Raw genomic sequence first — 13,621 nt, 5'->3', positions numbered from 1 at the left:
TTTCATAGTCAAATGTTTATTGCTTTGTTATATATATATATATACAGGCACATAAGATGACAAGAATGATACTTGAACTCGTTATTGAATATAACCAGTGATTTTCCTTCAGCACAAGTTACACTGTGCAACAGATAACATGGAATGTGTGTTTTAAAAAGAATGAATGAAAGTGTATCTAAGTGTTATGGTAATTGTTTACAAACTTCCAACCATGAGAATAACGAGATCTTTGAAAGTTTTTTTTCATATAGCACCGGATCATTAATGGTGATTTTTGAGCATCTGGAGAACAATCAAGCATCATGTAATGTCATGGGAGTAAATGATATTCAAAGGGTAAATGTCTTTATCACGATTCGGGGAATTGTCTAGTCGCCTCCTGCTCCCCCCATCATCATCATCATCGTGGTGGTTCGGGATCCACCACTGCCACGCCCTCCTCCACTGGTTCCTCCGTTGCCACGCCCTCCTCCATTGCGTCCTCCGGTGCCATGCCCCCCTCCGCTGCCACGGCCTCCTCCATTGTTTCCTCCGTTGACACGATTTCCTCCATTGTTTCCTCCGTTGCCACGCCCTCCTCCATTGTTCCCTCCGCTGCCGCGCCCTCCTCCATTGTTTCCTCCGCTGCCACGATTTCCTCCATTGTTTCCTCCGCTGCCACGCCCTCCTCCATTGTTTCCTCCGTTGCCACGCCCTCCTCCATTGTTTCCTCCAGACCCACTGCCCGGGTTGACTAAATTGTCATAATTGTCCTGAGCAGCACTATCGCAGTTTCTGATAAGGTTATTGAATACCTCCAAAAGTCTGAAATCGGATAGAACATGGCGATAATTATAAACGAAGCAAAAAGCAGCTAACAAAACATATACAAATATATATAAATATGTGAATTATGATTTCCAACTGAAAATATCCTTCATGGGTCAGGAAATCTACTCAGCAATAGTATTTCGTGCTTGGTTTATTTCAATTACCAAACTGTGTGTGTTGCCACAGAAATAGTACGAGAAATACCGACATGACTAACTGATTCACAATGCAATGAAGCAGAATACATGTATACTTTGGATTTCTGTAAAACACATGCGTGTCATATAGTCGGAGTCATACACTGGACGAGCACCGATTTGTTATGATAATGGAAGGGTCTTCACGCATTTATTTCCATGAGTGACAATATTGGTTAGACGCTATGTTCATCTTACCGTGCCTGGAAGTCACTTGGATGAGGAAGACCGAAAATAAGATAGAGGTTCCTTGCGTCCTTAGCATTAGACATTACGGTACAGAAGTCATCTTGGCCGATGCAGCCGTCGGGGTCGGTGAGACTGCCTTCAGCTAGGTCTACCACGTTGCTACAGACGGGGTTCTCCAGAGTTGGCAGTAGTCTTCCTGTCATGCACTTCCTGACTTGGAACATATAGTCAGCAGCCTGTCGAAAATCAGGAAACATGGCTAAACCAGAGAGTATTGTTCTGGATGTAGGAACTAAGAAGTCATTTGTAATGGTCTTTAAGTTAATTGATATTTTACAATTACAATACAATGCCTAGATTTTTTATAAGCTGTCAATTCTGGAACAAGATGGCTGAACATTTTGTAAAGAAATAGTATTTGTAGAGTTCCTCTTCCATGAACAGGAGAACTTTAAAGTACTCATATAGTCTAGCTGGTTATTTAGGGAAGGGTTTGTTGGACAAGGTTTCTTAAAATTATGTGCTTGACCAGATGTGAACACAGAAACAAGTGGGAATAATGTTACACACTTAGCTCAAAGATATTTGTAAAAAGATTGGATGCTTGTGCTGCAACCTGATCAGTTGAAAAAAAACCGTGATTAAATGAAATTATTTGATAATTGTCTTTTTATTCTCAATCCCAAACTTAAAACATTTGCAATTCGGCTTGGCGAATGTTAATTAGATATCAATATTTAGTAGAACATGTTCGATTTAGTTTTTATTTCCACATTCAGCTGAGCTGGTGAGTTGCGTTATAACAGAAGCATTGACGTCATACATTGTGTCAGAGCCTGGCGATGTAAAGATGCTTCCTTTTGAAGAGTACCACAACTAGATCAACAATCTTTTCAGTATGCCACACGGTAAGGGTAGTAGGATTTTGAATTTCAGAAGCAAATATCGATGTTGGTGCTTTGAGCTGGATAGGTTCATAACATCCCTTATAGACAATTGGGACACGAAGATGCTCATGTAAAATGAACATTCTGGGAGAGTTTTGACAAACTCTTTGAAACTGAATAAGAACATGATGAATCCTCCATGTAACTTACTACACCAGTAAAAGCATTTCCGATGACAGTGGACTGCTGGCAAATCTGCATAACCCACACAGGAGAAACACGACATGTGTTGAGGGTTGTTTGGAAGCAAAAGGGGTCAGTGTAGAAGTCACAGGATCCCTCCTCAACCATTTGAGAGCAAGCTGAAAGTAACCAAACCTTTTCACATACATGGATAGATGTTAAATATTAAAATAATCCTATGCGTGTTTTGGAATCGTTCAGGGCGTTTAGGTAACATGGTGGTATGCACAATCGCTCGACAGACTGACGGCTAGGTTTGCATCTAGATATTGATATGTGATATTGGTATCCTTTATTGGCGTCCCCTGGGCGATATTGCTGATATATTACTTAAAAGACATAATCATTGATTTCACTTACTTCTGTCTCCGCCGCTACCGCCACGTCCACCTCCAGAACCACCATTTCCAGTTCCACTTCCTCCGCGGCCTCCATTTTTTCCGCCATAGCCTCCATTTCCTCCTGTACTACCGCCACTTCCTCCTCTATTACCACCCCTCCCAGTTCCACCATTTCCTGTTCCACTTCCACCGCTGCCGCCACGTCCATTTCCACCGCGTCCTCCATTTCCTCCGCCATAGCCTCCAGTTCCTGTTCCACTTCCACGGCCACCACCACGACCATTTCCTGTTCCTGTTCCAGTTCCACCGCGTCCTCCATTTCCTCCGCCATAGCCTCCAGTTCCTGTTCCACTTCCACGGCCACCACCACGACCATTTCCTGTTCCAGTTCCACCGCGTCCTCCATTTCCTCCGCCATAGCCTCCAGTTCCTGTTCCACTTCCACGGCCACCACCACGCCCATTTCCTGTTCCAGTTCCACCGCGTCCTCCATTTCCTCCGCCATAGCCTCCAGTTCCTGTTCCACTTCCACGGCCACCACCACGCCCATTTCCTGTTCCAGTTCCACCGCGTCCTCCATTTCCTCCGCCATAGCCTCCAGTTCCTGTTCCACCATTTCCTGTTCCAGTTCCACCACGTCCTCCATTGTTTCCATTTCCACCGCTACCACCACGTCCATTTCCTCCGCCATAGCCCCCATTTCCTCCTGTACTTCCACCGCTTCCTCCTCTATTACCGCCCTGCCCAGTTCCTGTTCCGCTTCCATCGCGTCCTCCATTGCTTCCACTTCCACCGCTACCGCCACGCCCATTTCCTCCGCCATAGCCTCCGTTTCCTCCAGTACTACCCCTAGTTCCTCCTTTATTACCGCCCTGCCCAGTTCCTGTTCCGCTTCCATCGCGTCCTCCATTGCTTCCACTTCCACCGCTACCGCCACGCCCATTTCCTCCGCCATAGCCTCCGTTTCCTCCAGTACTACCCCCAGTTCCTCCTTTATTACCGCCCCGCCCAGTTCCTGTTCCGCTTCCATCGCGTCCTCCATTGCTTCCACTTCCACCGCTACCGCCACGCCCATTTCCTCCGCCATAGCCTCCGTTTCCTCCAGTACTACCCCCAGTTCCTCCTCTATTACCGCCCTGCCCATTTCCTGTTCCGCTTCCACCGCGTCCTCCATTGTCTCCGCCACCACCGCGTCCTCCATTGCTTCCACTTCCACCGCCACGCCCATTTCCTCCGGCATAGCCTCCGTTTCCTCCAGTACTACCCCCACTTCCTCCTTTATTACCGCCCTGCCCAGTTCCTGTTCCGCTTCCACCGCGTCCTCCTTTGCTTCCACCGCTACCGCCACGCCCATTTCCTCCGCCATAGCCTCCAGTTCCTGTTCCACTTCCACGGCCACCACCACGACCATTTCCTGTTCCAGTTCCACCGCGTCCTCCATTTCCTCCGCCATAGCCTCCAGTTCCTGTTCCACTTCCACGGCCACCACCACGCCCATTTCCTGTTCCAGTTCCACCACGTCCTCCATTTCCTCCGCCATAGCCTCCAGTTCCCCCTGTACTACCCCCACTTCCTCCTCTATTACCGCCCTGCCCAGTTCCACCATTCCCACTACTTCCACCTCTACCGTTGCTACTTCCGCTACCACCGCGTCCTCCAGTGTTTCCACTGCCACCTCTCCCGCCTCGTCCACTTCCACTTCCAGTTCCACCACGTCCCCCTCCGTTGCCACCGCTTCCACCGTTGCCACCATCTCCACCTCCACTATTGATTGCAGCTTCAAAAACAGCCCTGGCGTCACCGCCGCATGAATTGAGGAGCCCATTGAATACATCCAGAAGGCTGGAATTGAATTGAAAGTTGGTCTATTTTCCGAAATAAACGACGAGCCGGAAGTGAGCCGACGACCACGTGTTGTTTATTTCTTATATTAGATATGAACATTAAGTACAGCCTCGTTCAGGATGTTGATAAAATGTACAAGCTTTAAAAATATTTACCCGTATTTAAATAATGATGACTCACTGATATTTATCTGGTATTTTATCGAAAAAAAAGGTGTCCCAGAAAATGGTTAAAAAAGTAAGTAAGAGAAAAAAATATTGTCTGCCACAATAAATACATGTATTTGAAATAAATATATAGCTGTAGATGAAAATATATCTAGATTCCTTACAAAATCTCACAAGATTCAAAATCTGTAACAATTAATATGACTACTATTTCTATTACTATTCATATTGTACTATAGCTTGAACAAGCTTGTCTATTTATATATTGACGGAGCAAAATTAAATTTGGAACAGAACATGCGGCCATTCTAACATGTAAAATTACTCTCTGTGTATCTTTTGAATTATGAAACATTGAATGAAATACTTTTTGGAGTAGGTTGTCAACTCGAATCGAACCCATGAGAGCGTTTCAACAAATATGTTTAATATTAATATATGATATATAATTCTTAATACAAAAATAATGCATCATTAATACTAGTCACTGACAGTGTGTAGCACAGCTACTTCTTAAGCAGAAATAAAGTGAGGTGAAATGGGGTTTAACGTCGCGTCCAAGATTATTGCACGTGCATGTACGTGTGTGTGTGTGTGTGTCTGCTTGTACTAGTCCGGATTTATAGTGCTAGCACACCGAGATACCATGCCGCAGTTTAACATGAATACCCCACTCAGACACAGTATACTGACTCCGAGCCGACCAGTCCTTGTTTTAGCCCCTTAATGCCGAGCGCCAGACAGGGTAAAAACAAGTACCATCTTTAAACGTCTTTTGGTATGACGCGGCCGGGGATCGAACCCCGTACCTTCCGCTCTCTGGGCGGACGTTCTACCACTAGACCACGGAGGCGGTTCACCTGGGAGAGCTTCTTACCAGAAACATTGAAATGTCATCGGTTAGCACCCTCAGTAAATAAGTATAACCAAGCATCAGGTACCCTTGGAGTAATTAACGCGCTTTTCGACATCTCACCCAAGTAGTATTTAACAGAGGCACACATGCAAAAACATGTGCACACACAGAGAAACGAAAATCTTCTTTTAGGGTGCAATAAAAGTGCAATATGACGCGGTCGGGGATCGAACCCCGGACCTTCCGCTCTCCGGGCGGACGCTCTACCACTAGACCACGGAGGCGGTCTCCAGAAATAAAGTGGACCGTGGACTTCCCTCCAAGAAAATGAAGCTCTTATCACATCACACAATACTCATTGTAGAGAGGCAGCAAATTTCAAGCTCTCTGTTTCCCTGACACTTGAAAACAAGCCCGTCGCGTCGTGGTTTTCTGACGCACTTTCTGGCCAAAATGTATTGACAGCTATATTGTAATGAGAGTGAATGAGTGAGTTTGGTGTTACGCCGCTTTTAGCAATATTCCAGCAATATCACGGCGGGGACACCAGAAATGTTCTTCACACGTTGTACCCATGTCGGGAATCGAACCCGGGTCTTCGGCGTGACGAGCGAACGTTTTAACCACTAGGCTACCCGACCGCCCCATATTGTAATGAGAATAAGCAAAAAAACATAAGTTCTGCATTACGTAACATACAATTGTAAATATCATGACTTTCAAAACTCCCATGGGGCTGGGCGGGGCCAATTCCCTTCTACTGATTCACCCGCCTGAACTAGAAATAGGAGACCAGCGAAGTCCGCCTCTTCCGTTTCATGTTAGATCTGGGCGTAAAGATACAGCCGAAAGCAGCGTTACACAACATTCACTGACTCACTTACCGTTCCTGGAAGTCACTGTCGTGAGCCAGACTGAAACTGTAGATGATATTCTTTGCGTTTGCGGCGTCCGACATTGCATCACAGAAGTTAGCCTGATCAATGCAGCTGTCACTTCCAAAGACAGTGTTTTCAACCGTTTTTACCGTGTTCCCGCAGGAGTCCTTCACAGAGGCAACGTTCTCCAGAGCCGGCAAAGTGCCTTTAGTCATACATTTTCTCACTTGTTCCATGTACTCCTTGCCCTACATATGAGTGAAACAAATTATTTTAGCGGATATTCTGCTACAATGAGAACAAACTTTATGATCCTAGAGATACGTATTGCGTTTCATATCCTGTAGTAGTAATAGCTCTTATACATAAGTGAGTGAGTGAGTTTGGTTTTACGCCGCTTTTAGCAATATTCCAGCAATATCACGGCGGGGGACACCAGAAATGGGATTCACACATTGTACCCATGTCGGGAATCGAACCCGGGTCTTCAGCGTGACGAGCGAACGCTTTAACCACTAGGCTACCCGACCACCCCTATACATAAGATGGCCCTCATTTGGCCTCACACCACAAGGGACAGAGGAAAATGAATCTTTAAAATTCATTTCATTGTACTATCATACGAACTTAAAAAGAGCATTACCAAATCAATCACAGTCCACTACTAGTACGTATTTCTCCAAAGCATGCACACTTTTACAATAAGTGAAGGGCACCGACAGGAATCTGTATGAAGTGTATGGCTTTACGCCCCTTTTATCAAAATTCCAGCAATACCACGACAGGGGACACTAGCAATGGGTTTCACACATTATACCCATGTGGGGAATCGAACCCGGGCCTTCGGCATGACGGGCGAACGCTTTAACCACTAGGCTACCCAATAGCCCCAGAAAACAAATGATTATAACCTAAGTTGTAAGTCGTGGACACGCAACTGTACAAAGTAATTGTTGCAGCTAGCACCTTACCACACTGTTGAAAGAGCCATCAACTACCACAGACAATTGACAGATCTGCATGACCCATACAGGAGACACGCGGCATGTGTTGAGGGTTGCTTGGAAACAAGAGGGGTCAGTGAAGAAGTCACAGGAACCTTCGTCAGCCAACTGAGAGCACAATGCTGGAAGTAGCGGAACATTATATCAAATAGTGAGTGAGTGAGTTAGGTTTTACGCCGCTTTGAACGGTAGTCAAGTTATATCACGGCCTGTCAGTCTGATGTGGAAGGAAAACAATAAGTGATGCAGGTTTCAGACGTTTACCACTTTGGTGAAACCCACAAGCACGGGTATGACAAACCTGGAAACATTTTCGGGACGAACCAGGATTCGAACCCACGATCATAGGTGTCTGTTGTGCCCAATAGAGGAACGCAACTCTGCACAGCGTATTGCGGCGCCTTAAGCGGCTGGGCCACCCGTGCCACCTTGTTTCAAATATATATCTGGGTGTGATAAGTACAACTGTATGCTGTTTGATAATTGTACATCGACTTACCAAAGTCAATTCCGCTATTGGTCCCGCTTCCTCCTCTGTTACCTCCAGTGTTGGTTCCGGGTCTTCCTCCATTGTTGGTACCGGGTCTTCCTCCATTGTTGCTACCGGGGCTTCCTCCGGTGTTGGTACCGGGTCTTCTTCCTCCACTTGGGTATCCACCAGTGTTGGTACCGGGTCTTCCTCCATTGTTGGTACCGGGTCTTCCTCCATTGTTGGTACCGGGTCTTCCTCCATTGTTGGTACCGGGGCTTCCTCCATTGTTGCTACCGGGGCTTCTTCCTCCACTTGGGTATCCACCAGTGTTGGTACCGGGTCTTCCTCCATTGTTGGTGCCGGGTCTTCCTCCATTGTTGGTACCGGGTCTTCCTCCATTGTTGCTACCGGGTCTTTCTCCATTGTTGCTACCGGGGCTTCCTCCGGTGTTGGTACCGGGTCTTCTTCCTCCACTTGGGTATCCACCAGTATTGGTACCGGGTCTTCCTCCATTGTTGGTACCGGGTCTTCCTCCATTGTTGGTACCGGGTCTTCCTCCATTGTTGGTACCGGGGCTTCCTCCATTGTTGCTACCGGGGCTTCTTCCTCCACTTGGGTATCCACCAGTGTTGGTACCGGGTCTTCCTCCATTTTTGGTACCGGGTCTTCCTCCATTGTTGGTACCGGGTCTTCCTCCATTGTTGCTACCGGGGCTTCTTCCTCCACTTGGGTATCCACCAGTGTTGGTACCGGGTCTTCCTCCATTGTTGGTACCGGGTCTTCCTCCATTGTTGGTACCGGGTCTTCCTCCATTGTTGCTACCGGGGCTTCCTCCGGTGTTGCTACCGGGTCTTCCCCCATTGTTGGTACCGGGTCTTCTTCCTCCAGATGGGTATCCACCATTGTTGGAACCGGGTCTTCCTCCGTTGTTGCTTCCCCCAGGGTATCCACCGTTTCCAGAGTCGCCACCATTACCGTAGTTACTTCCTGAACCGGTGTTCCCCCCGCCGCTTCTACCGTTGGTTCCGCCGTTGGTCACACCAGTACCCTTGCCGCCAGTGGTGCCTCCTGCATTACAACCACAGTCGCAAGTGCTTCCATGATCTTGGCCTTTTTGGCCATTTTTGGGCTGCCGCCTGCCATTGTAGCCACACGACACTCCGACGCTGAAGACCACAAGTACTAGAAGTAACGGTAATCTCATGATGGAGGCCTATTTCCTAACAGGTCCGCTGATACCTGTTGAAAGTCGCAGTGGAGTCCTGTGCTCCCAATTTATACTGTGCAGAAGGGAGGGCCAACCAAAGAGAACGTTTATAGAAAAATTACGCGATTGGACGGATTATCGCTGGGGTGTTACTCACAGAATAGAATGTCATTTTGATGCTCGTTTACTTTGCCAGAGCCAGTAAAAGGTGGCATGTTACACTTTTATTGCACCCGAAAAGAGGACTTTCGTCTCTCTCTCTGTGTGTGCACGTTTTTGTTTTGTGTGCCTCTGTTAAATACTGTGTGGGTGACATGTCGAAAAGCGCGTTAATCACTCCAAGAATGGCTAATGCTTGGTAATAATTATTTACTGAGGGTGCTAACCGACGACCTTTCAATGTTTGGTGACACGCTCTCCTAGGTGTGTCATTCGGGACCTCTTCCTTGTTGAAGAAATAATGCTCTATGACATCATGCAGCTGCAGGTTTTACACGTTATACCTATATTTGAGAACCAATATATAGATAGTGTACTGCTATCCTCGATTGCTTATATATTAATGATGTATGGCAATATTTTTGTGGAAAGGTCAACAATAATTGTCGATACAGGTGATGTTCCATTTCAATATCTTGACAGTACAGTAAACTACGGTTATAACGAACACGCTTATAACGAACTGACGGATATAACGAACTTTTTTTTTGGTCCCGACTATTTGCTGTAGTTATGTTGTATATATGCTTATAACGAACTACGGTTATAACGAACTAAAATTAGTAGTCCCTTTGAGTTTATTCTAACCGTAGTTTACTGTAAATACTTTTTAAGAACACATGCATTTGGTACATGTATGGGTGGTATTTCCATTGAAAATGAACTTTCGTGGATGGTTTTTTAAAAGATCCAACACATTGCACCAGGTGAAATGTGCACTTTGAAATAGGCGTGTGTACCTCAGGAATACACCGAGCGTCCTTACAGGATGACCTTGTTACAGCGGACACCCTATGTGATGTGTGTTAGGGGGAGTGGGTCTTGAAGTCGCAGCCAGCTCTATTACAGCTTGATTTACACATATTTCATTGTGACATTACATGTGTCAGGCACAAGCGACCTATTTCGTATCATAGCTAGCTCACGGGGGGCTGTAAATATTCGAACCTGGGCACAATTACAGTAAACTACGTTTATAACGAACACGCTTATAACGAACTGACGGTAAACGAACTGGCTTTTATGGGTCCTGGCCACTTGCTGTATATATGCTATGCTATATATATATATATATATATATATATATATATAACGAACTACGGTTATAACTAACTGAAATTAGAAGTCCCATTGAGTTCTTTATAACCATAGTGATGCTCTATGACATCATGCAGCTGCAGGTTTTACACGTTATACTTATATTTAAGAACCAATAAACACTTTATAGATAGTGTACTGCTATCCTCGATTGCTTATATATTAATGATGTATGGCAATATTTTTTTGGAAAGGTCAACAATAATTGTCGATACAGGTGATGTTCCATTCCAATATCTTGACGGTACAGTAAACTACGGTTATAACGAACACGCTTATAACGAACTGACGGATATAACGAACTATTTTTTTTGGTCCCGACTATTTGCTGTAGTTATGTTGTATATATGCTTATAACGAACTACGGTTATAACTAACTGAAATTAGAAGTCCCATTGAGTTCGTTATAACCATAGTTTAGTGTATCCAAATTATACGACATGAATGGGTAGTTGGTATATCAGGTTTACACAACTGCAGTAGTGGTTTCTAATACAGTGATGACTACTGGTGGATGAAAACGTATACAGAGCTACCGATGCGATCACGACTACATATTCGGTGACGTATGTGCGTCTGTTGCTTAGTGCCTCGGCTATATAATGTTAGAACACTGCCTCCTCAAAATCTCATACAAAGGTCAACAGAAAATGTTCTTCATCTTCGATAATTTCCTTTAAACAAACATGTTTATAATATAAACATAATCTTCGGACAACATATTTTCCCATCGTCCAGACGCAATACGTTAATTATGATTTTCAAAACGGAATTTACTGAAGCGTTTCGTAATATGAACTAGATGCTGTTCTGATTGCAACAAATATATTTACATATTTCATAAAGTCTTAGGTTCATTTTCCCCATGAGACTATATAGCCAATTTCTAAGCGATACATCTTCCAATCGTTAAGAAAAAGAAACTATAAATATTTGCGGGTTTCCTACACCCCCATACGACTCAAATCCCACGTTCAAACAAAACATTTCCAACAAATTTGACCCATTTTTGCCTTCCGGCATTATCAAGTAAAATCTACATTTTGGCAAATTCTAGGGTACCTATGGCATGGAAAACAATTTTGTCCAGTAGGATATACATTTCATGACATAAACACTTTCTGTGAGATTGTGATTGCATGCAAGATTACCAACATATATACATCTGCAGTCAGACTGTTTGATCATTTCAATAAAATCATTTAAAAACAAAATAAATAATGTAGGGATTACCATACAACTGCATTCAAAGAAATCACAGAAACCATGACTTGTATTTACACAAGAACGTAGCTGCGAATACATTGCCGTCAACACATTTTCTACTTTACCTGATATACCATTTTTAAATAATACATAATACAAAAGAAAGTATTGTACTGAATCCAAAGCTTTGAAAAAATCAACACAATTACATACATACGTCCTTTCTCCTTGGACACCGTTTTCATGACTTGTGATGCAGTGAAGACTACAGATGCAATAATGAGTACTGATTCAATGATGACCATTTATACAGTGATGCAGCGATGGCGAGTGATGCAGTGAAGACTACAATAACGAGTACTTATTCAGTGGTGACTATTCATACAGTGGTGACTACTGATTCAGTGATGACTGATCCAGTGGTGACCATTTTGGCAGCGACGACTACATATACACAACCCTCACGGGGCAGTCGGGTGGCCAAGTGGTTAAATCATTCGCTCGTCACGCCGAAGACCCGGGTTCGAATCCCGACATGGGTACAATGTGTGAAGCCCATTTCTGGTGTCCCCCGCCGTGATATTGCTGGAATATTGCTAAAAGCGGCGTAAAACCGTACTCACTCACTCACTCACAACCCTCACCTTTTGTTTTTTTCGCCATATTATTATGTAGTAAAAGCAAGATCCAAACCATCGGGTACAATGACATACCATCAGCAAGGTTACACACTCTAATCACCCAATCTCATTAAAATCAGATCTCAGATCTCGCTACCACTAAGCAAAGATCTGAAGACATCTCATTAGGGGTCACGTCAGAACGACCTTTTATCCGACCAATCTGAGCATCGCTCACCAGATTATGAAAGTGACAGTCGGAATGTGATTTCTAATCATGCAACCTCGAAAACTTTAACTCCGAACGATAGTTACGGGTTTAACGACTGAATCCATACAATCTAGACCATCTATGAGCCATTCCAGGATGTTCTTTTGTTCAGGTTACAAATTTGTAATCGAGAATATGTGAAAATATGTTTCGAAGCGTAGTCGCCAATTTGAAATTAGTGCCTTAAAGCACGAGAAAGCTGCCTTCTAATTGCTCATTCCATTGCTCGGTCAAAGTTCGCCCAAGGTCGGTCTGACGTGGGATGTCCAAAGATCTTTGTTTAGCTGTGGCAAGAACTAAGATCTGACTTTAATGAGATTGTCAAATCACCATATCCCTAATTTTAGTGCTACATTTGGAACGATGGACCCTACTTCATGGTTCCACTGCAAGGTTCAACTGCCTTTATTTCGAAAGCCAGAACATTTGAAACAAAATCAGGAAATAATTCTGAATTTCGGGCTAAACACGTCAATATACTTTTATCAATACAAACTGTAGGGAATGTAGAAATTAATTGGCGATTACCGGCGTCTAATGCGATTTAATCATCCCTCGGTGGTGTTTTTAGTGTCACAAACCTTTTCACCATCTGCAATGAAGGAGGTACGTCTCCCAGCATCTGTAGCATTTCAACCATGTGTGACAGGTATTATCACTTTAAAAGATCTATTGACGTCTTGAGTACGAGAAAACAAGGGTATGTTACAACATATGTGTAACAAGACTGAGTTGACATTTCAAGCAACCAAACATTTTCAAATTTTTTCAAGCAATTAACAGGTCGTGGATACCACCGTCGTGCCTGTTGAACTACGGTAATTACCTGCTAATGACTAAATACAAAAGCACGCATCGCATGTACACTGTCCTACTGTCAGTGTCTTGACCTACCTGGTTCATTCTGCATGCTATGGTTGCGGGATCTCCTTTGGTCATACCCTCATGGTCCGTTTGAGAGAAAAAAACAGCTGAATTCTGCAAGATTCATGTGTCACCTCCTGAGGAAGATGAAACTATAACCTTCTAGCATGAAGCTCTTGCTAACTGGATTGCCTAATAAGGTAAGGATGTAAATCCCAAAGCGGTGGGCGTTTCACAGCTGTGG

At 44.4% G+C, this 13,621-nt stretch overlaps 1 protein-coding gene across 6 annotated transcripts; it reads right to left on the bottom strand.

Moving 5' to 3' along the window:
- Nucleotides 1-9,167, bottom strand: LOC124133642 (uncharacterized PE-PGRS family protein PE_PGRS46-like). Of its 6 annotated transcripts, none has more exons than XM_048388356.1 (8): nucleotides 7,920-9,167; nucleotides 7,388-7,542; nucleotides 6,423-6,664; nucleotides 2,690-4,512; nucleotides 2,297-2,448; nucleotides 1,209-1,435; nucleotides 473-807; nucleotides 1-442 (listed from the first exon to the last, which is right to left on the bottom strand). In XM_048388356.1, the coding sequence occupies exons 1-8, from the start codon at nucleotides 9,094-9,096 to the stop codon at nucleotides 372-374; spliced, it is 4,182 nt and encodes a 1,393-aa protein (XP_048244313.1). In that variant the 5' UTR covers nucleotides 9,097-9,167; the 3' UTR covers nucleotides 1-371. The 6 variants fall into 6 exon arrangements, with proteins under 6 accessions (XP_048244313.1, XP_048244314.1, XP_048244315.1 ...); XM_048388357.1 differs by having other exon boundaries at nucleotides 1-652; nucleotides 683-807; XM_048388358.1 differs by having other exon boundaries at nucleotides 1-807; nucleotides 7,920-8,147; nucleotides 8,286-9,167.
- Nucleotides 9,168-13,621: the final 4,454 nt, after the last annotated feature.

The sequence above is a fragment of the Haliotis rufescens genome, unplaced genomic scaffold, assembly GCF_023055435.1.
Source record: "Haliotis rufescens isolate VD_foot unplaced genomic scaffold, xgHalRufe1.0.p SCAF_7, whole genome shotgun sequence".
Classification (NCBI taxonomy): Eukaryota; Metazoa; Mollusca; class Gastropoda; order Lepetellida; family Haliotidae; genus Haliotis; species Haliotis rufescens.
The sequence above is the reverse complement of the archived record's forward strand: the minus strand, read 5'-3'. Positions and strand labels throughout refer to the sequence as shown.

Coding starts and splice junctions, on each gene's coding strand:
- LOC124133642 (XM_048388355.1), bottom strand. CDS start 9,096: ATGAGATTACCGTTACTTCTAGTACTTGTGGTCTTCAGCGTCGGAGTG. Junction 2,449..2,689: donor CGGTAGCGGCGGAGACAGAA/GTAAGTGAAATC, acceptor GGTTACTTTCAG/CTTGCTCTCAAATGGTTGAG. Junction 808..1,208: donor CCAAGTGACTTCCAGGCACG/GTAAGATGAACA, acceptor ATCCGATTTCAG/ACTTTTGGAGGTATTCAATA.